At 36.8% G+C, this 23,547-nt stretch overlaps 1 protein-coding gene across 14 annotated transcripts in view; it reads left to right on the forward strand.

The window, feature by feature from the left end:
* Nucleotides 1-23,547, forward strand: part of TSGA10 (testis specific 10) — a 111,265-nt gene that overhangs the window by 82,314 nt on the left and 5,404 nt on the right. For 8 of the 14 annotated variants that reach the window (XM_029232190.1, XM_029232192.1, XM_029232194.1 and 5 more), the window contains 4 exons: nucleotides 539-748; nucleotides 12,782-12,984; nucleotides 14,910-15,014; nucleotides 15,192-15,341. In XM_029232190.1, the coding sequence (XP_029088023.1) occupies nucleotides 539-748; nucleotides 12,782-12,984; nucleotides 14,910-15,014; nucleotides 15,192-15,341 (668 nt within the window). Of the gene's footprint in view, nucleotides 1-538; nucleotides 749-12,781; nucleotides 12,985-14,909; nucleotides 15,015-15,191; nucleotides 15,406-19,759; nucleotides 20,359-23,547 lie in introns of those variants that run through there. The other 6 variants (XM_029232196.1, XM_029232186.1, XR_003794932.1 and 3 more) reach the window with 5 other exon arrangements.

The following is a 23,547-nucleotide window of genomic DNA, read 5'->3' on the forward strand; positions in this document are numbered from 1 at the left end:
AAAAAAAAAAAAAAAAAAAAAAAAAAAAAAGAATCTGCCTGCCAATACAGGGGACACGGGTTCAATCCCTGGTCCTGGAAGATCCCACATGCCGCGGAGCAACTAAGCCCGTGTGCCACAACTACTGAGCCGGTGTGCTGCAACTACTGAAGCCCGTGTGCCTAGAGCCCGTGCTCCGCAACAAGAGAAGCCCACGCACTGCAATGAAGAGTAGCCCCCTCTCGCCACAACTAGAGAAAGCCCGTGTGCAGCAACAAAGACCCAACGCAGCCAAAAATAAATAAATAAATAAATTTATTTAAAAAAAAAAAAGAACGACCAGTTGACCACTTTACTCCTGGATTTTATATATAGAAATTTGAAGCCCAAATTTATCCTTCCCAGAATGTTTTGTGCATACTATTGCCACCTATATCATCTAAAGTTCCTTATAATCTAAAAGTATTATCATTAAAATATTTGCCCCACTTTGTTTTCCATGCTGTAGGTTTTTTTCAAGTTAAAAAAATACATATATATAATAATTTTGTCCTTGCAGCACTTAAATGCAGAACGGTCTTACAAGTCCCAGATTGCTACTTTACATAAGTCTGTTGTAAAGATGGAAGAGGAGCTTCAGAAGGTTCAGTTTGAAAAAGTGTCTGCCCTTGCAGACTTGTCTTCCACAAGGGAACTTTGCATTAAACTTGACTCAGGCAAAGAACTTCTTAATCGACAGCTGGTTGCTAGAGATCAAGAAATAGAAATGGTATGTATTATGTTTTTAAATGGTTCTTTTAATATTACTATAAAATTACCACCATTTTCAAAAAATGAACTATTTTTTAATAAAATATTACATCAAGCCATGCCTTTCAACTTTAGATTTTATTTTTAAAGTCCAAGAAATTAATTTATGCTGTGTTCCAAACAACTCAAGACCATAACAGAAGCTCTTCCTTTGAGTGTGTAATTTGCATTTACTTTTAGCCAAAAGAAGTATAAAACACATTGACATATCAATCAGCAAAGAACCATGAGGCTGAGGTTTATCTAGCAAAATAATAACTTCAATGATATCCTTTTAAGCAAAATTTACTATTTGGCTGAGTTCTTTTAAACTGTTATTCACTTGACTGTGTCTACCATGTGCCTGACATTGTGCTTGCCACTGTGAATATAATGTTCAAAAGATACAGCCCCCTGCCCTCAAGGGCCTCCTGGTATTGACATACAAATTATTTGGGGTGAATATTTTACTAGTAAGGAATACTCAAGTTTTCAGAGAGGAAATTCCTTTTTGGCCTATGGGTGTCAGAGAGGAGTTCACAAGGGCACACTACTGAACTCAGAAGTGATGAGGCATCCCATTCAGAGGGAACAACCACTTAGGCAATGGTCTGAAGTTATAAGTAAATTCTTGAGTGAGTAGTAAGTCATTTGCAATGGCCAGGTGGCTGAGATGCATCTGGAAAAATAGATGGAGGCTGAATCCTGAAGGGATATGTATTCAAGTTGCATAGTATAATTGAAATATCAACACATTTTGGTTATATGTTGATACACATACACAAATACACCATAACCAAAAGGATTAGTAATCTTTAAGCTTTAAAATTATTACCCTTAGCAGAACTAAATATAAAATCGATAATGATTTATATTTATTTTTTAATCTTTTAAGGATGTTTACTACAGGTTTTGTTGCTTACTTACTAGTCTTTAAATATTTTTTCTCTTATTGTGTTAAAATACATATAACCTTTACCATCTTAACCATTTTAAAGTTCAGTGGTTTTCACATTGTTTTGCAGCCATCACCACCGTCCATGACCATAACTTCTTTCATCTTATAAATCTGAAACTCTATACCTATTAAACAATAACTCCCCATTCTCTCCTCCCTGCAGCCCCTGGCAACCACCATTATATTTTCTGTCTTGATGATTTTGACTACTCTAAGTAACTCACATAAGTGGAATCATACGTATTTGTCTTTGGGAGGCTGACTTATTTCACTTAGCATAATGTCCTTAAGGTTCATCTATGTTGTAGCATATTGCAGAATTTCTTTCCTTTTTTTTTAATAGATCTTTATTGCAGTGTAATTGCTTCACAATACTGTGTAAGTTTCTGTTGCACAGCAAAGCGAATCAGCCATATGCATACACATGTCCCCATATACCCTCCCTCTTGAGCCTCCTTCCCATCCTCCCTATCCCAACCCTCTAGGTCATCGCAAATCACCGAGCCGATCTCCCTGTGCTATGCTGCTGCTTCCCGCCAGCCAACTATTGTACATTCCGTAGTGTATATACGTCGATGCTACTCTCACTTCGCCCCAGCTTCGCCCTCCCACCCCATGTCGTCAAGTCCATTCTCTATGTCTGCCTCTTTTTTCCTTCCCTGAAACTAGGTTCATCAGTACCATTTTATTTTATTTTTTTAGATTTCATATATATGCGTTAGCGTATGGTATTTGTTTTTCTCTTTCTGACTTACTTCACTCTGTATGACAGACTCTAGGTCCATCCATCTCACTACAAATAACTCATTTTCATTTCTTTTTATGGCTGAGTAATATTCCATTGTATATATGTGTCACATCTTCTTTATCCATTCATCTGTTGATGGACCCTTAGGCTGGTTCCATGTCCTGGCTATTGTAAATAGAGCTGCAGTGAACATTGTGGTACATGACTCTTTTTGAATTCTGGTTTTCTCAGGGTATATGCCCAGTAGTGGGATTGCTGGGTCATATGGTAGTTCTACTTTTAGTTTTTTAAGGAACCTCCATATTGTTCTCCATAGTGGTTGTATCAGTTTACATTCCCACCAACAGTGCAGGAGGGTTCCCTTTTCACCACACCCTTTCCAGCATTTATTGTTTCTAGATTTCTTGATAATGGCCATTCTGACCCATGTGAGGAGATACCTCATAGTGGTTTTGATTTGCATTTCTCTAATAATTAGTGATGTTGAGCATCTTTTCATGTGCCTCTTGGCCATCTGTATGTTTTCCTTGGTGAAATGTCTATTTAGTTCTTCTGCCCATTTTTTAACTGGACTGTTTGTTTTTTTGATATTGAGCTGCATGAGCTATTTGTATATTTTGGAGATTAATCCTTTGTCTGTTGTTTCATTTGCAAATATTTTCTCCCATTCTGAGGGTTGTCTTTTTGTCTTGTTTATGGTTTCCTTTGCTTTCTAAATCTTTTAAGTTTAATTAAGTCCCATTTGTTTATTTTTGTTTTTATTTCTGTTACTCTAGGAGGTGGGATAAAAAAGATCTTGCTGTGGTTTATGTCAAAGAGTGTTTTTCCTATGTTTTCCTCTAAGAGTTTTATAGTGTCTGGTCTTACATTTAGGTCTTTAATCCATTTGGAGTTTATTTTTGTGTATGGTGTTAGGGAGTGATCTAATCTCATACTTTTACATGTACCTGTCCAGTTTTCCCAGCACCACTTATTGAAGAGGCTGTCTTTTCTCCATTGTATGTTCTTGCCTCCTTTGTCGTAAATTAGGTGACCATATGTGCATGGGTTTATCTCTGGGCATTCTATCCTGTACCATTGATCTATATTTCTGTTTTTGTGCCAGTACCATAGTGTCTTGATTACTGTAGTTTTGTGGTATAGTTTGAAGTTGGGGAGCCTGATTCCTCCAACTCCGTTTTTCTTTCTCAAGATTGCTTTGGCTATTCAAGGTCTTTTGTTTTTCCATATGAATTGTAAAATTTTTTGTTCTAATTCTGTGAAGAATGCCATTGGTAGTTTGATAGGGATTGCATTGAATCTGTAGATTGCTTTGGGTAGTTTAGTCATTTTCACAATATTGATTCTTCCAATCCAAGAACATGGTATATTTCTCCATCTGTTTATGTTATCTTTGATTTCTTTCATTGGTGTTTTACAGTTTTCTGAGTACAAGTCTTTCACCTCCTTAGGGAGGTTTATTCCTAGGTATTTTATTCTTTTTGTTGCAATGGTAAATGGGAGTGTTTCCTTAATTTCTCTTTCTGATTTTTCGTTGTTGGTGTATAGGAATGCCAGAGATTTCTGTGTGTTAATTTTGTATCCTGCAACCTTACCAAATACATTGATTACTTCTAGTAGTTTTCTGGTGGCATCTCTAGGATTTTCTATGTATAGTATCATATCATCAGCAAACAGTGACAGTTTTACTTCTTCTTTTTCCAATTTGTATTCCTTTTATTTCTTTTTCTTCTCTGATTGCTGTAGCTAGGACTTCCAAAACTATGTTGAATAAGAGTAGTGAGAGTGGACATCCTTGTCTTTTTCCTGATCTTAGTGGAAATGCTTTCAGTTTTTCACCATTGAGTATGATGCTTGCTGTGTGTTTGTCACATATGGCCTTTATTATGTTGAGGTAGTTTCCCTCTATGCCCATTTTCTGGAGAGTTTTTATCATAAATGGGTGTTGAGTTTTGTCAAAAGCTTTTTCTGCATCTATTGAGATGATCATATGGTTTTATTCCTTAATTTGTTATTGTGGTATATCACATTGATTGATTTGCCTATATTGAAGAATCCTTACATCCCTGGGATAAATCCCACTTGATCATGGTATATGATCCTTTTAATGTGCTGTTGGATTCTGTTTGCTAGTATTTTGTTCAAGATTTTTGCATCTATGTTCATCAGTGATATTGGTCTATAATTTTCTTTTTTTATGATATCTTTTTCTGGTTTTGGTATCAGGGTGATGGTGGCTTCATAGAATGAATTTGGGAGTGTTTCTCCTTCTGCAATTTTTTGGAAGAGTTTGAGAAGGATGGGTGTTAGCTCTTCTCTAAATGTTTGATAGAATTTGCCTGTGAAGCCCCCTGGTCCTGGACTTTTGTTTGTTGGAAGATTTTTAATCACAGTTTCAATTTCATTACTTGTGATAGGTCTGCTTTTGTTTTCTAATTCTTCCTGGTTCAGTCTTGGAAAATTGTACCTTTCCAAGAATTTGTCCATTTCTTCATGGCTGTCCATTTTATTGGCATATAGTTGTTTGTAATAATCTCTTATAATCCTTTGTACTTCTGCAGTGTCAGTTGTGATTTCTCCTCTTTCATTTCTAATTTTATCTGTTTGTGTCCTCACCCTTTTTTTCTTGATGTGTCTGGCTAAGGGTTTATCAATTTTGTTTTTCTTCTCAAAGAACCAGCTTTTAGTTTTATTGATCTTTGCTATTGTTTTCTTTGTTTCTATTTCATTTATTTCTGCTCTGATCTTTATGATTTCTTTCCTGCCACTGATTTGGGTTTTCTTTGTTCTTTTTTCTCTAGTTGTTTCAAGTGTAGGGTTAGATTGTTTATTTGAGATTTTTCTTGTTTCTTGAGGTGAGATTGAATTGCTATAAACTTCCCTTTTAGAATTGCTTTTGCTGCATCCCATAGGTTTTGGGTCGTCATGTTTTCATTGTCATTTGTTTCTATGTATTTTTTATTTCTTCTTCGATTTCTTCAGTGATCTCTTGGTTATTTAGTAGCGCACTGTTTAGCCTCATGTATTTGTGTTTTTTTACAGATTTTTTTCTGTAATTGATTTCCAATCTCATAGCATTGTGGTCAGAAAAAGATGCTTGATACAATTTCAGTTTTCTTTAATTTTCTGAGGCTTGATTTGTGACCCAAGATGTGATCTATCCTGGAGAATGTTCCATGTGCACTTGAGAAGAAAGTGTATTCTGCTACTTTGGGGTGGAATGTTCTATAAATATCAGTGAGATCTATCTGGGCTATTGTGTTATTTAAAGCTTGTGTTTCCTTATTTATTTTCATTTTGGATGATCTGTCCATTGGTGTAAGTGGGGTGTTAATGTCCCCTACTATTACTGTGTTACTGTCGATTTCTCCTTTCATGGTTGTTTGCATTTGCCTTATGTATTGAGGTGCTCCTATGTTGGGTGCATAAACATTTATAATTGTTATATCTTCTTCTTGGATTGATCCCTTGATCATTATGTAGTGTCCTTGTTTGTCTCTTGTAACTGTCTTTGTTTTAAAGTCTATTTTGTCTGATATGAGAATTGTTCCTCCAGCTTTCTTTTGATTTCCATTTGCATGGAATATCTTTTTCCATGTGTTCACTTTCAGTCTGTATGTGTCCCTAGGTTTGAAGTGGGTCTCTTGTAGACAGCATATATATGGGTCTTGTTTTTGTATCCATTCAGCCAGTCTGTGTCTTTTAGTTGGGGCATTTATTCCATTTACATTCAAGGTTATCATCGATATGTATGTTCCTATTAACATTTTCTTAATTGTTTTTTTGTGGGTTTTTTTCTTCTCTTGTGTTTTCCGCCTGGAGAAGTTTCTTTAGCATTCGTTTTAAAGCTGGTTTTGTGGTGCTGAATTCTCTTAGCTTTTGCTTGTCTGAAAAGCTTTTGACTTCTCCATCGAATCTGAATGAGATCCTTGCTGGGTAGAGTAATCTTGGTTGTAGGTTTTTCTCTTTCATCACTTTAAATATATCCTGCCACTCCCTTCTGGCCTGCAGAATTTCTGCTGAAAAATCAGCTGATAACCTTATGGGGATTCCTTTGTATGTTATTTTTTGTTTTACCCTTGCTGCTTTTAATATTTTTTCTTTGAATTTAATTTTTGTTAGTTTGATTAACATGTGTCTTGGTGTGTTTTTCCTAGGGTTTATCCTGTAGGGGACTCTCTGTGCTTCCTGGACTTTGGTGACTATTTCCTTTCCCATGTTAGGGAAGTTTTCGACTATAATCTCTTCAAATATTTTCTCAGACCCTTTCTTTTTGTCTTCTTCTGGGACCCCTATAATTCAAATGTTGGTGTGTTTAGTGTTGTCCCAGAGGTCTCTGAGACTGTTCTCAATTCTTTTCATTCTTTTTTCTTTATTCTGCTCCTCTGCAGTTATTTCTACCAGTTTGTCATCCAGCTCACTTATTCATTCTTCTGCCTCTGTTATTCTGTTATTGATTCCTTCTAGTGTATTTTTCATTTCAGTTATTGTATTGTTCATCTCTGTTTGTTTGTTCTTTAGTTCTTCTAGATCTTTGTTAAACATTTCTTGTATTTTCTCGATCCATGCCTCCATTCTACTTCTGAGATTCTGGATCATCTTTACTATCATTACTCTGAATTCTTTTTCAGGTAGATTGCCTATTTCCTCTTCATTTATTTGGTCTTGTAGGTTTTTACCTTGCTGCTTCATCTGTGACATATTTTTTGCTGTCTGATTTTTTTTTTTTTAATGAGTGGGATTGTATTCCTGTCTTACTGGTTATTTGGCCTGAGGCTCCCAACGCTGGGGTTTGTAGGCTGGGTCTTGGTGCTGAGATGAGGAACTCTGTGAGACCTCACTCTGATGAATATTCCCTGGGGTCTGAGGTTCTCTGTTAGTCCAGTGGTTCAGACTCGGAGCTCCCACCACAGGAGCTTCAGCCTTACCCTGGGCTCGTGAACAAGATCCCTCAAGCCACATGGGGCAGCAAAAAAAAAAAAAAAAAAAAAGATAGAGAACAATAACAAAGTAAAAAATTAAATTAGACTAGGAAACTAACAGATAGGTTAGAAAGAATATAAAAATAAAAATATAGATGAATCAACAACCAGAAGGTACATCAGTACCCCAATAGTAAAAAAAAAAAGGAGGGAAAAGCAAAAAAAAGGGGTGGGGGGAAGACCTTGGCTGTGGAGGGCAGGGCCTAAGCAAGGGCGAGGTTTGGGCAGTGGGCGGGGCCTATGCTTAGGACCCACAGGGCTGGAAAAGACCCTGGGGGCTGTAGGGGGTTGGGGCTTAGGCTCTAGGAACAGAAGAGGCCCAGGCATGTCCCCCACCCCTGGTCTTAGAAGGCAGGAAACCTTACCTGACAGCCCAGCAGGCTTCCTGGGCTTGAGGGGGTAGGGCAGATGCCCTCCTCTCCTCTCCTGCTCCTCCCGTCTGGGAGGGCCCCTTCCACCTGCCTCTCCTGGTCTCCCCGGCCTCCCTCCTATGCCCCCAGGACCAATGAGGGGTGGGTGGCCTTGGAGGGCAGGGGACCGGCCTGGGAGCTCAGCAGGCTCCCTGGGCCCGAGTGGGCAGGGCAATCATCCTCCACTCCTCTCCTGCTCCTCCTGGATGGCCTCTCCCACCTGCATGTCCTGATCTCTCCGGCCTCCCTGCTATGCCCCCAAGGACGCATGTGGCCTGGATCGGGCTTTGGATAGGGGAAACCGGCTTGGGAGCTCAGCAGGCTCCCCGGCCCTAGTGGGCCAGGCGATGGCCCTCCGCTCCTCTCCCTCTCTTCTGGGAGAGTCCCCCCATCTGCCTCTCCTGATCTCCCTGGCCTTAGGGGGCACAGATCCTGTCTGGCCTCCACTTCTCCTCCCCCCTCAGTCACCCTACATCCTACTGGTTCACTTTGGGGTTCCTCCCATCTCCTTGGGTGTCAAGAGTCCCCCACCAGCGGCCAGCAGGCACCCTAGTTGTGGGGAGAAGCTAACTCCACGTCTTCCCACACTGCCATCTTGACTCCACCCTCTCTTTCCTTTTTAAGGCTGAACAATATTCCATTGTGTGAATATACCACAGTTTGCTTATTTATTTGTCAGTTTGTGGACACTTGGGTTGCTTCCATGTTTTAGCTATTGTGAATAATGCTGCTATAAACATGGGTGTATAAATCTCTCTTCAAGATGCTGCTTTCATTTTGTTTGGGTCTCTACCCAGAAGTTGGATTTCTGGATCATATGGTAATTCTATTTTTAATTTTTTGAGGAATCTCCATACTGTTTTCCAAAGCAGCTGTACCATTTTACATTCCCACTGACAGTGCACAAGTGTTCCAATTTTTCTACATCCTTGCCAACACTTGTTTTTCAGCCATTCTTTCTCTCTTTCTCTTTCTTTCTTTCTTTCTCTGTCTCTCTACCCCCCTCCCTCCCTCCCTTCTTCCCCCAACCTCTCTCTCTCTTTTGCTAATAACTATCCAGATGGGTGTGAAGTCATCAGGCTAATTCTCATAGTATTTTTAAATACTCCTGGCATAAATTTTTTTGCCTTAGAATTTAGTTATTTATATATTTATGTTTATCCCCATAATAAGCTGTATTTCAAGTGCAAGAACTATCTTATTTATCTTTGTATTTCTTCAGCTGTACTATGCATATAAGGGACAGTCAAATAATTTTTCTAAGTTAAACTTTTGATTTTGAGATAATTGTAGATTCACATGGAATTATAAGAAACTATACAAAGAAATGTTGTGTCTCCTTTACCTGGCCTCCCCCAATGGTAACATCTTGCAAAACCGTAGTATAGTATCTCAATCAGGCTTTTGACATTGTTTCAGGCAAGATATGGAACATTTCTATCACAGGACCCATCATGTTGCCGTTTTTTAGCGCTATCTACTCCCCTCCTATCCACAACCTCTCCTTAACCCCTGGAAACAAACAGCTAATCTGTTCTCCACTTGTAAATTTTGTCACTTCAAGAATGTTATATAGATAGAATCATACGATATGTAAACTTTGGGGATTGGATTTTTTCACTCAGCATAATTCTCTGAAGATTCATCCAGGTTGTTGCATATGTTAGTGGTTCATTCCTGTAACATAGTTTGTTTAATCATTCATCCTTTGAAGGACATCTGTTACTTCCAGTTTGGAGAAAGAGAGAGAGAAAGACAGAGAGAGAGAGAGAAATTAAAGACCCAAATAAAAGGAAAGACATCCCACATCCATGGATCAGAAGACTTAACACTGTTAAAATGGCAGTACTACCCCAGATTGGTCTACAAATTCAATACAATGCCTATTAGAATGCCAGCTGGCTTCCTCACTGAAACTGACAAGATGACATAAAATTAATATGGAAGTGCAAGTGACCCAGAATAGCCAAAACAATCTTGAAAAAGAAGAACAAAGTCAGAGCACTTCCCAATGTCAAAACTGTCTATAGTAATCAAGACAGTGTAGTACTAGCATAAGGAAAGATATATAGGTCAGTGGAACAGAATTGAGAGTCCAGAAATAAACTCTTACATTTGTGGTGAAATGATTTCCAAAAAATTGGTAGCAATAAAATTTAATGGGGGAAGAATAGTCTTTTCAACAAATGCTACTGGGACAACTAAACATCTACATGGAGAAGAATGAAGTTGGATTCCTATCACATACCATATACAAAAATTAACTTCAAATGTTTTATAGGCCTATATGTAAGAGTTAAAATTATAAAACTCTTAAGAAGAGAACATACAAATAAATCTGTGTGACCTTGGGTTAGGTAATGCTTTTTTAGAGTCACATCAAAAGTACAACAGAAGAAAAAATAGATTAGAAGGACTTCATCGAAATAAAAAACTTTTGTGCTGCAAATGATATCAACAAAGTAAAAAGACAATGCACAGAATGGGGAAAACATTTGCAAATCATATATCTAATAAGAGATTTGTATCCAGAGTATATAAAGGACTCTTGCAACTTAGTAATAACCCAACTCAAAAAATGGGGAAAGGATCTCAATAGACATTTCTCTATAGACATTACATAAATGGGCAAAAAGCACATGAAAAGATGCTCAACATCATTAATAATCAGAGAAATGCAAAACAAAACTATACCATTTCATAACCACTAGGATGGCTATAATTTACAAAAGACAATAGCAAATGTTGGCAAAGATGTAGAAAACTTGGAACCCTCATACATTGCTGGTGGGAATGTAAAATAGGCCTCTTTGGAAAACATCTTGACAGCTCCTCAAAATGTGAAAAAATAGGATTACCGTAAAGTCCAGAAATCCCACTCCTATTTATCAAAGAAGAATGAAAACATAGGTCCATGTAAAAACGTATACACAAATGTTCTTATCAGCATTATTTGTAATAGCCAAAAAGTGTACATAACTCAAATATTCCTACATCTATGCAAGGGAATATTATTTGGCAATAGAAGTAATGAAGTACTGATACCTGCTAAAACATGGATGACTCTTGAAAACATTACACTAAGTGAAGGAAGGCAGTCCCATAAGACCACACACACATTGTATGATTCCATTTATATGAAATGTTTAAAATAGATCATAGAGATAGAAAATAGATTAGGGATTGTCTGGGGCTAGTGCTGGGGTAGGAGTGGGGGAATGACTGCTAATGTGTGCTGGGTTTCATTTTGGGATGATGAAAAAGTTCTCACAATAGGTTGTGAGATTGTGGTATGATCATACAACTCTGTTAATGTACTAGAAACCATTGACTTGTACAATTTAAATGGGCAAGTTGTATGGTATGTGAGTTATATTCCAATAAAGCTGTTACCAAAAATGTGATGCTCCATTTTATATTCCTGCCAGCAAGGTATATGAGATTGCCATTGCCCATTTTAATGTGAATCAACACAAAAACTAAGAAATTTGCCAGTTTGATAAACTACGACATTGGTTCACCTGAAAGAGATTTTGCTCCCCAGGAAACACTTAGCAATGTCTGTAGACATTTTTGACTGTTACAACCAGGGTTGGGGGATGCTATGGATCTCTGGTAAGTAGAGGCCAGGGATGCCACTAAACATCCTGTAATGCATAGGGCACTCCCTACACCAAATAAATGTCCAACCCAAAAGATCAGTAGTGTCAAAGTTAAGAAATCCTGGACTAGAAATACCGTCTTGATTTAATTTCTATTTCTTTGATTGTTAGTAAGGGTAAGTTATTCTATATGTTTACTAATTAGCTGTATTTTGTACATTTTCTGTTAACATCATTAGTTCATATTTCTCCGCAGTTTGTTCATCTTCCTTATATTAATAAGATATTAACTATTTACTGAGTTTATTTTCATCTGGTTTTTTTCCTCATAAATTTTGTTTCTTTATAATGAGTATAAATATGTTTTTTCTACAGTCAGACATAATTTTTTAATTGTATCTAGTCTAAAAAGTTCTTCCCCTACCTGCCCGCCCCTTTCCTAATAATTTCATTTTTATTTAACTTTTTTTTCTTAGGGTTTTATCTTTTTACATTTAACTTTTTTTTTTTTTTTTTTTTTGCGTAACGCGGGCCTCTCACTGTTGTGGCCTCTCCCGTTGCAGAGCACAGGCTCCGGATGCACAGGCCCAGCTGCCATGGCTCACGGGCCTAGCCGCTCCGTGGCATGTGGGATCTTCCCGGACCGGGGCATGAACCCACGTCCCCTGCATCGGCAGGCGGACTCTCAACCACTGCGCCACCAGGGAAGCCCAACATTTAACATTTTTAATGCATATGTAAATTATTATAATATGTATTATGAGATAAGGAATAATTTTTTTCTAAATAATGTCTGGTTTTTCTCCTTTTGAAGAAACGTTTGGCTTATAGAACGTATTTTAGGCTCAAGATAACCTTCAAAAAGTGAAGTTTTCCACAGGATCATGCAAGAGAGGGAATGTGCAATTACTCCTTATCTTTCTTAACTATGGAGTGTGATGACGTTCTGTCAGGAAATTAGGTGTTTATAATTCACCCAACTCAGGACAAAGCAGTAGTTATAGATACTACCATGTCAGTCTTGCAGAAATAAGAAATATCAAAGCTGGAAATGGAAATTGTTTGAAGTTTGAGATTAATAACTCTTTACTTAAATTAATGAACTTTCTGATATTATCAGAGAGTTGGGGAAAGTGATACTCAGTGTGTGTGCGTGTGTGTATCTGGTAAGAAGGAGGACACAATTCCTAATCAAGAAATTAAAAGTGATTGTCAGTTTATAACATAATACAGACATTTTATGAGTCTCTGATAATACATCAGTTAAGTGAACGAATAGGAATAAGTATAGGTATCTTCCTATTATTGTACAGATGGAGAATGAGTTGGATTCTGCTCGTTCTGAAATAGAACTCCTCAGGAGTCAGATGACAAATGAGAGAATCTCCATGCAGAATCTAGAAGCTTTGCTGGTGGCCAATCGAGACAAAGAATATCAGTCTCAGATAGCACTTCAAGAAAAAGAATCTGAAATTCAGCTTCTTAAAGAACACCTTTGTTTGGCAGAAAGTAAAATGTGAGTTGGTTAGCAATATGATAACAAAAAGTCATATTTCTAAAGTTTTGGTACTTTATAGATTAATAGAATTTTAAAGCTGGCGTTTAGACAATTCAGTGTCATAATTTGCTATTAATTAAACTGAGGACCCCAAATATTGTGATTTGTCTAAGATTTAGTACTTATTTCTATTATATGTTTATCTAAATTTATCTAAATTTAAGTTTAACCATCTTTGTTGATTGTTTGGGTATAAATGAACACCTATTGATCTAACATATTGCCTTTAGGAAATAACCAGATTAGAAGAAATTAAGCACTTCTGAAACCAGAAGAATTTTTCTATTTATGGACCCACCTGGTAGTGCTACCATCTTTCCATTTGCCACATAATATTTCCCTATGTACCTGTAAGTGTGTACTGGTTACCTGGAAGAACTACTGCATTTACAGAATGCTGAAGACTTCCCCCAGAGCATTGATTTTGACTTTTTTTTTTTTTTTTTTTTTTTTTTTTTGTGGTACGTGGGCCTCTGACTGTTGTGGCCTCTCCCGTTGCGGAGCACAGCCTCCAGACGCACAGTCTCAGCGGTCATGGCTCACGGGCCCAGCCGCTCCGTGGCATGTGGGATCTTCCCAGACTGGGGCACGAACCCGTGTCCCCTGCATCGGCAGGAGGACTCTCAACCACTGCGCCACCAGGGAAACCCTGATTTTGACTTTTTATTTTAAGTATCCCTAATACCGTTAGCACCTTATTTACAAGACTGGAGGATTAGGTGGAAATGCCTGCCTGCATAGTGAATATTTTATTATTAAAATATTAAACTAATATTTTATTATTGAACTTATTATTTTATTATTAAACTCACCTCTCACAAAACTTCATGGGGACTTTTAGCCTCTGTTCTTATCTGTCCCATCTATAACACTTTTTCATCCAGCCTCAACTCTGCCCTCCCATCCGAGCAGGGGGCGTGGGGAAGGACAGGAATCATGGTCTCAGGAATCAGCTACTTGTAGGAGCCCCGACTAAGCAAAGGCTGCAAAGCCAGGGCCTGTTTCCTTCAGAAACTGATTTTAGGTTTTGGCAGCTGTGATTGAGTCATTCTTTTCAATCACTGCATCTGGGCTTTTGGGGTACCTTCAACCAGTTCTGCAGGATCATTTCCTCAAGCCGTAGGTGGAAATTGCCTCAGTGAAATGTGCCGACACTCCCACCTTAAGGGGTACATTCTGTTTTAGACTGGCTGGTGAGTAGTATCAAGTAAGCTTGATAAAGTTGTGTGTTCTTAGTCTCTAAAGTTTAGACTCCAGCAGTCTGTAATGCAGTCCTGAAAGCCAGCAGATAGGATAGAATGTTCTGTGCAAGCAGCATTCACCTCTGTCATCTGCCTCGTGGTAGTGTGCCTTATCACAGGGTTTTTGAGGCAGTGTTTAGCCCTAAGGAAGATCCTGTTAAATTGAAGAGATTTTGTTTTTAACAGTAGATATATGAAATTTCATTGCAAGTATATATAAGGCATTTGGTCAATTAAATGTACATATATACACACACATTCATCATGGTGCTAGTGAATTCCAGTATTATATGCACTGGAATATGCACCTAATACCTTAAAGTACGCTTGTAAAAATGATCTGCAGTAAATAAGTAATATAGGTAGATAATAGATAATAGTACCCCTCTAAACATAGAGAAACTGAGACAGAAAAGGTTTAACTAATTGAATGGGGCTGGGAGAGTGTAGGCTTTTAGTAGGCTACTTTGCACATTTACTACATCTAAAGCTGGCATATTTTAGATGCACTAATACATCTATGAAAATGACAATTTTGCTTGGATCCAGCTGAGAAACCATTGCCAACATGGTTTCATGTACTCTAGGAGTCCTAGCCATATTTTACCTGTAATTAACTGTCACTCACATTCTTTTACACAGGGCCATCCAGAGTAGAGACTTGGCCCAGTTCAGGAACGTCATAATGCAGTTGGAAGCTGATTTAGACATTACCAAGAGACAACTAGGGACAGAGCGCTTTGAAAGGTAAGTGTGTCTCTATGCCACGTTCAGCCTGGAAAGCATTGTTCCTTGGATAACCACAGATTTTGGTTATTTCATGATGCTTAGATTTTAAAGCATGATTTGAACTATAGTTCTACGACAGTGTTAATAATGTCGCTGGATATAAAGTTTAGTAAAAGTCTCACTGTTTTGCTTTAGGGAAAGAGCTGTGCAAGAACTTCGCCGCCAGAATTACTCAAGTAGTGCTTATCATTTGAGTTCCACAATAAAGCCAAATACAAAATGTCACTCACCAGAACGTTCTCACCATCGATCTCCTGACCGAGGCCTGGATCGATCATTAGAAGAGTAAGTGGTTTAAGGATCCATTCTTCGGGAACCATATAGCAATAAAAACTGAATATCTGAGAGGGTAAGAAAACTCCGTAACAGTCTACCATTAATAGTGCTATTTAAACATCATTACATAATTAGATATGTAGACATAAAAATAAAGTATTTTGATAGTTAGTTTTATATAAATATGTTAAAGAAAGTCTATTTTATCTAATGTCTACATAAATTATATTTTTAAAATCTGATTTTCTTTCTACATCATACAGTTTTTTCATATACTTTCATTGACAAAATATTGGCAAATTATTACAGCACCATAAAATACATATACTTCAGGAAAATAATAGGCTAATTTTTCAGAGGAAGATATTTTAGATATATTCCTGTATGTCACAAATTTCGTAAAAACATTTTTATTTAGAAATAATTTCAAAGTTACAAGAAGTTAACAAAAATAAAATAATACAAAGAACATCTGTGCAACCCTTTACCCATACTCACTATTATTAAAATTTTACCGCATTTGCTTTTTCTGTGTTTATGAGACAACACATGCTGTCTCATGCACTCACATTCTTGCACTTGTTCCTCCCTCTCTCTCTTCTATCACATTATCTTGCTAAATTCTTTTACTTTTTCATTAAGTTTTGTAATTGAATCTTTAGGGGTTTCCAGATATACTGTCATGTCATCTGCAAAAAGAGATAATTTTATTTCTTCTTTTCCTATATGTATCTCTTGAATTGTATTGTCTAGTTGACTGCATTTGCCAGTATCATCAGAATAATGATAAATAGCTGTAGCAAAAGTGGACATTCTTGGGGCTTCCCTGGTGGCGCAGTGGTTGAGAGTCCGCCTGCCGATGCAGGGGACACGGGTTCGTGCCCCGGTCTGGGAAGATCCCACATGCCACAGAGCGGCTGGGCCCATGAGCCATGGCTGCTGAGCCTGTGCGTCCGGAGCCTGTGCTCCGCAACGGGAGAGGCCACAACAGTGAGAGGCCCGCGTACTGAAGTGGACATTCTTGTTTTAATTCTGACCTGTGGTGGGAATGCCAGTGGGGTTTGCCCATTAAGTAAGATACTGGCTTTAGGATTGCGGTTTATATGTTTTATGATATTAAGGAAATACTACTCATTACTATTTTTTCAAGAGTTTTTATTAGGAAAGGATGTTTTTGTCAAGGGCCTTTTTATCATCTATGAAGATATGGTTTTTCTCTTTAGAGCTATTAATATGTGAATTATATTAATAGATTTTCAAGTACTGAACCATCTTTGAATTTCTGGCATAGCCCCTACTTGGTCATAGTATATTATTTTCTTGGTGTTCACTACTATTTCATTTATTTGAGATCTGTGTATCAATATTCGTAAGTGATATTGGTCTGTAATTTTCTCTCTGTGCTATTTTTATCAACTTTAGATATAAATGTTATATTTGTTTCAAAAAAAGAATTTGAAAATTTTTTGTTTACCATGCTTTGAAACAAGTTATATAGTTGGGAATTATTTGATCTCTAAAGATTTGGGTGAGTTTACCTGTCAAACCATGTAGCCTTGGTTCTGTTTTTTTGTGGCGTGTACTTCCTTAATAACTTTTTCTATGCTTTTTTTTTTTTAAAGCCTTGACACGACTTTTTTTTTTAATTTATTAATTAATTTATTTTTGGCTGCGTTGGGTCTTCATTGCTGCACGCAGGCTTTCTCTAGCTGCGGTGAGAAGGGTCTACTTCGTTGCAGTGTGCGGATTTCTCATTGCTGTGGCTTCTCTTGTTGCAGAGCATGTGCACTACGTGTGTGGGCTTCACTAGTTGTGGCACACAGGCTCAGTAGTTGTGGCTTGTGGGATCTAGAGCACAGGTTCAGTAGTTGTGGCGCACGGGCTTAGTTGCTCCACGGCATGTGGGATCTTCCCGGATGCACCACCAGGGAAGTCCTCTATTGCTTCTTTGGAAATTGGTCTTTTTAAGCTTTCTATCTCTATTTGCCTAAAAGTTATCTAGGCTTTCAGTTATCTAGGTTTTCAAATTTATTTGCACAGAAGTAACCAATGCAATATCTTATAAATTTTAAAATTTCTTCTGTATCAATTATATCCTTTGTCATTTCTTATTTGTATATGTATGTTTCTTCCTTTTTTTGTTGATTACCTTAGCCTATGGTTTGTTTACTTTGTTCATTGCTTCAAAGAACCAGCATTTTGATTTATTGATTTAATCCGTTTTTCTTTCTTATTAATTTCTGTTTTTATTTATATTATTTCCTTCCTTGTGCTTTTTCATTTACTTTGTTGGGTTTTTTTCCCTAGAGTTTTGAGTTAGAAATTTAATTCATTTATTACCATCCTTTCACTTTTATTGATGTAGATATTCAGAGCTATGAATTTTTCTGTGATCACTGCTTTAAATATATCCCATAGATTCTGATATATAGTGTTTTTGTGATCATTATTTTTCATAAATTCTGTAATTTCTGTTTGTATTTTCACTTTTACCCAAGAGCTATTTGATAGAAAATCTTTTGATTTTCAATGAGAAGAGCTTTTTTGTTTGTTTGTTTTGGTTTCATTTTTAATTCCGAGTGTTATTGCATTGTGATCAGAGACTATTGTCTATAATATTTCTATTTTATGGACACTACTGATGTTTTTTTGTACTTTACTGCATGATCAATTTTTGTGAACAGTTCATGTGCACTTGAGAAGATACATTCTTTCTTATCAGAGTATAGTGTAATATATCTAAAAGATTTGCCTTTTTAATTTTATTTAGTTCTTTTATAATGTCGTTTAATTTTTGTTCACTTGTTTTACTAAGAATGGTGTTTTAAAACCTATTATTAGTATGTTTTTATTTCTTATGTCTCCTATAAATTTGTTTTGTATAGGTGGTTTGCTGTTTTATTTGTGGCATAGATATTCTGAACTGTCATATCTTTATTGTGAATATGGCTTTTATGAAGTGTTATTTTCTGATGCGTTTAATTTTTTTGGAAGGAAGAAGGACTTGATGCCTACTTTGTCTGGTGTTAGAGTTACAACTCCTGTTTCCTTATTGTCTCCATTTGCCTGGTAGATCTTGGTCCATCACTTTATTTTTAACTTTTTTGAATCACTGCATTTTAAGTGTCTCACTTTTATATAGTATGGATTTGAGTTTTGCTTTATGAATCATTTTGAAATTTTTTTAAAGCAGGTGAGTTAAGCTCCTTCATATTATTGATATAACTTAAATTTGGCCTCAACTCTGTCATATCGTCTTATGTTATGATAACCACATTTACTATGTGATATTTACTCTGTTTGATTATTCTTCTTTGCTTGTGAACATTTCTTTTGATATTCAAGAAGTTTTGTGTTTCATTATAATGGTTACCTTTCTATTAATACTTTTAATAGTACCCTTAAAGTACCCTTTTTTTTAAATTTTAACTTTTTGCTGTTAGTTTTAAATGGTATCCTTTGACTGCCACCTATTATCCAGACAACAGTCAATGTACTTAATTTACTTTCCCCGAACCACTGATCTGTTTCTTGTTCCTATAGTGTTGCCTTTTCAAGTTGTCATATAAATGGAATCATGTGTTATGTAGTCTGTAGTGGCTGACTTTCACTCAGCACTACATATTTGAGATTTATCCGGCTTGTTGTATGTATCAGATATCATTGGATATTCCTTTTAACTGCTGAGTAATATTCCATTGTGTGACTGTAACACAGTTTTGTTTTGCTTTGTTTTACTTTTTATTATTTTGAAATCATTACAGCAGTCTCACAGGTAGTTGCAAAAATAGTACAGATAGTCCCACGTATCCTTCCCCTAGCTTCCCCAATGGCAAGCCAGGAAACTGACATTGGCATAATTAACCAGTCTATAGGCCTTATTCAGTTTTCACTAGTTTTTACACGTGCTTGTGTGTGTGTGCAGTTTTTTTACACAGAGAACATATGACATCACCACAGTCAATGTTCTGAATTGTTCCATCAGCCCCGAGGAACTCATTCCTTCATGATACCCTTTTATGGTCACAGTCCTCTCGTTCTCCTCCCTATTCCTGAGCAAACACTAATTTCTTCTCCAGCTCTATTATTCTGTCCTTTTGAGAATGTTGTATACATGAAATCACACATGGGATGTAAGTTTTTGAGACTGGTTTTTCTCTCTTAGCACAGTGCCCAGGAGATCCATCCAAGTTGTGTGTGTCAATAGTTCATTCTTTTTTATTGTTGAATCCATAGTATTCCATGATATGGATGTATCACAGCTTGTGAAAACTGAGTGAAAAAATACATTGTATCTGTTTTCTTACACAGAAGCTGAGGGAAAAATCCTAAGTCTTACCAAAGTAATATTAGAACACATTTTTTTATTCATCATGAAATCATTGAGTTGAAAATATTAATCTACATAATTTTTTTCTCTCTTATAGGAATCTTTGCTATAGAGATTTCTGACACGTGAAAAGATTCTTCATATCCTTGGGAGAGGTCAAAGTTTCAAACTGATTTTTTTTTTGCTATATGATTGCATTTATCTTTTGAATGCTTGACAATGTTAAATGAATTTATTAACGTTGTGCCTCTGAATCTCTGTTTTCATGTGCCATATCGCAGTGATCTGAGATGACTCATATAAAACAAAAATGCATATGTCTCTTTCTATCCATACAGTAATAGTGAGTGTAAAATCTGCTTACTTCACTATTGAACACTGTTATGTTAACTATCCGGAGTAAATAAAGAAGATTATAAAAAGGGGGAAAAGTGTTTTTACAAAACTGATTTTTTCTTTGTGATTTATGCTTTCATGGCTGGACAAGTTGTGCCGCAATAGGTGCAGTTTACCAATACTGGCCTGGGACCCCATATTCCATTTTGGAACCAACGTGACATTAACTCTAGGCCATAATCTAACTCCAAAGCAGTAGATAGTACGAGTGTGTCAGGATTTTTAAATACATAGTGTTGTACCACTAATTAACATACATTTTCTACAGTTGTTTACCCTTACTATTTTTAGAAAGGTAGGTGATGCTATATCTGTCAAGAATGTAAAAATTTTTTAAAAGTCTGTATTTTTAATATGTTTTTCTTTAAAATATTAAAATACTGCAGTCAACTTAATTGCCATTTTATTTATTTATTTTTTTGCCTGTGGCAGCTGTCTATAATGTAGAGTACCAAGTTCAGTGGTGTTTCCTTATTTATTCCCTAAAATCTCCTAAATCTCTTACCGTTTCTGTCCATAGACTTTGATTTAATGTTGATATTACAGTCTGAACACTACTGGTAAAAGCTATTTGTACTCTTGCCATTTTAATAATTTTTAAAAAGCCCTGTCATTAATAGTATTCATATGATGCAGACAGTTTCTCATTTTATAGAGTCACTATTCATTATGACTACAGTAATGTAGGATAGTGCCCTGATTTAGGTCTTGTTTATGCATTAGCTCTCTAATGTTTTTCACCATAAATTTATGCTCTATATTCACTTTACTTTGATTTTTAAAACGCTTGAGGTTTACACAGCTAGTTCAGGACAGTTATTACAGATTGGTTTTAAAAATTGAATAATTAAAAATAAGATGTCTTTTTATAAACATGTTACAGAATAATATACAAAAAGTTTTTCTTGCTGGTATTAAATAATATACCAATAGATATGCAAAATTAACCTCTGCTAGGTAGCAAAGCATCACAATATTCATTTTAGCCTCTCCACCTCCTAGAAGAGCTGATAAGGAGCTGAGTGTCACCTGTTGCGTGCACTTAACATATATTGGGGTTTTTAAAATTAATTTTTATTGGAGTATAGTTGCTTTACAATGTTGTGTTAGCTGCTACTGCACAGCAAAATGAATCAGCCATACATTATACATATATCCCCTCCCTTTTGGATTTCCTTCCCATTTAGGACACCACAGTGCATTAAGTAGAGTTCCCTGTGCTATACAGTATGTTCCCCTCAATTGTCTACTTTATACATAGTATCAGTACTGCGTATGTGTCAATCCCAATCTCCCAGTTCCTCCCACCCCATCCCTTTCCCCCTTGTTATTTGTTCTCTACCTCTGTGTCTCTATTTCTGCTTTGCAAATAAGGTCATCTATACCAATTCTCTAGATTCCAAATATATGCATTAATATACAATATTTGTTTTTCTCTTTCTGACTTACTTCACCCTGTATGACTCTCTTTGATATTGTAAGTGGAGAGGGCAGTATGAGGGAGGGGGGCGTGACAGAAATAGAAATGAAGTATGTCAGAAAGTATTTCCATACTTGATTAAAAGTATACTGTACTTGACTTGTGCCATTAATTACAGAATACTTAAAAGGAAAATTATATGGTAAGTATAAAGGGGCCAACATTATCCAAAGGTAGGGAAACGTTAAGTATATTCTATGCTAAAATTCAAAGAAAAGATGATTTCTTATGGTAATATATATTTTTAATTAATTAATTTGGCTGCATTGGGTCTTCGTTGCTGCACGTGGGCTTTCTCTAGCTGCGGCAAGTGGGGGCTACTCTTTGTTGCAGAGCACGGGCTCTAGGCATGTGGGCTTCAGTAGTTGTGGCACACAGGCTCAGTAGTTGTAGCTTGAGAGCTCTAGGGTGAAGGCTCAGTAGTTGTGGTGCACGGGCTTAGTTGCTCCACAGCATGTGGGATCTTTCCTGTACCAGGGCTCGAACCTGTGTTCCCTGCATTGGCAGGCGGATTCTTAACCACTGCGCCACCAGGGAAGTCCTTATGGTAATATTTAAGAGCATTTATGGTTTTATTTTTTTTTTGTTAGTTTCTGCTTTAGAACAAAGTGAATCAGTTATACATATACATATATCCCAATATCTCTTCCCTCTTGCGTCTCCCTCCCTCCCACCCTCCCTATCCTACCCCTCTAGGTGGTCACAAAGCACCGAGCTGATCTCCCAGTGCTATGTGGCTGCTTCCCACTAGCTATCTATTTTACATTTGGTAGTGTATTTATGTCCATGCCACTCTCTCACTTTGTCCCAGCTTACCCTTCCCCCTCCCCATATCCTCAAGTCCATTCTTTAGTAGTTCTGCATCTTTATTCCTGTCTTCCCCCTAGGTTCTTCATGACCATTTTTTTTCTTAGGTTCCATATACATGTGTTAGCATACGGTATTTGTTTTTCTCTTACTGACTTACTTCACTCTGTATGACAGACTCTAGGTCCATCCACCTCTCTACAAATAACTCAGTTTCGTTTCTTTTTATAGCTGAGTAATATTCCATTGTATATATGTGCCATATCTTCTTTATCCATTCATCTGTTGATGGACGCTTAGGTTGCTTCCATGTCCCGGCTATTGTAAATAGAGATGCAATGAACATTATGGTGCATGACTCTTTTTGAATTCTGGTTTTCTCAGGGTATATGCCCAGTAGTGGGATTCCTGGGTCGTATGGTAGCTCTATTTTTAGTTTTTTAAGGAACGTCCATGCTGTTCTCCATAGTGGCTGTATCAATTTATATTCCCACCAACAGTGCAAGAGGGTTCCCTTTTCTCCACACCCTCTCCAGCATTTATTGTTTCTAGATTTTTTGATGATGGCCTTTCTGACTGGTGTGAGATGATATCTCATTGTAGTTTTGATTTGCATTTCTCTAATGATTAATGATGTTGAGCATTCTTTCATGTGTTTGTTGGCAATCTGTATATCTTCTCTGGAGAAATGTCTATTTAGGTCTTCTGCCCATCTTTGGATTGGGTTGTTTTTTTTTTTTTGATATTGAGCTGCATGAGCTGCTTGTAAATTTTGGAGATTAATCCTCTGTCAGTTGCTTCATTTGTAAATATTTTCTCCCATTCTGAGGGTTGTCTTTTCATCTTGTTTATGGTTTCCTTTGCTGTGCAAAAGCTTTTAAGTTTCATTAGGTCGCTTTTGTTTATTTTTGTTTTTATTTCCATTTGTCTAGGAGGTGGGTCAAAGAGGATCTTGCTGTGATTTATGTCATGGAGTGTTCTGCCTATGTTTTCTTCTAAGAGTTTAATAGTGTCTGGCCTTACATTTAGGCATTTAATCCATTTTGAGTTTATTTTTGTGTATGGTGTTAGGGAGTGTTCTAATTTCATTCTTTTACATGTAGCTGTCCAGTTTTCCCAGCACCACTTGTTAAAGAAGCTGTCTTTTCTCCACTGTATATTCCTACCTTCTTTATCAAAGATAAGGTGACTATATGTGCTTG

This window comes from Monodon monoceros, unplaced genomic scaffold (genome assembly GCF_005190385.1).
Source record: "Monodon monoceros isolate NGI ecotype Baffin Bay Population unplaced genomic scaffold, NGI_Narwhal_1 Super_Scaffold_19, whole genome shotgun sequence".
NCBI classification, from domain to species: domain Eukaryota; kingdom Metazoa; phylum Chordata; class Mammalia; order Artiodactyla; family Monodontidae; genus Monodon; species Monodon monoceros.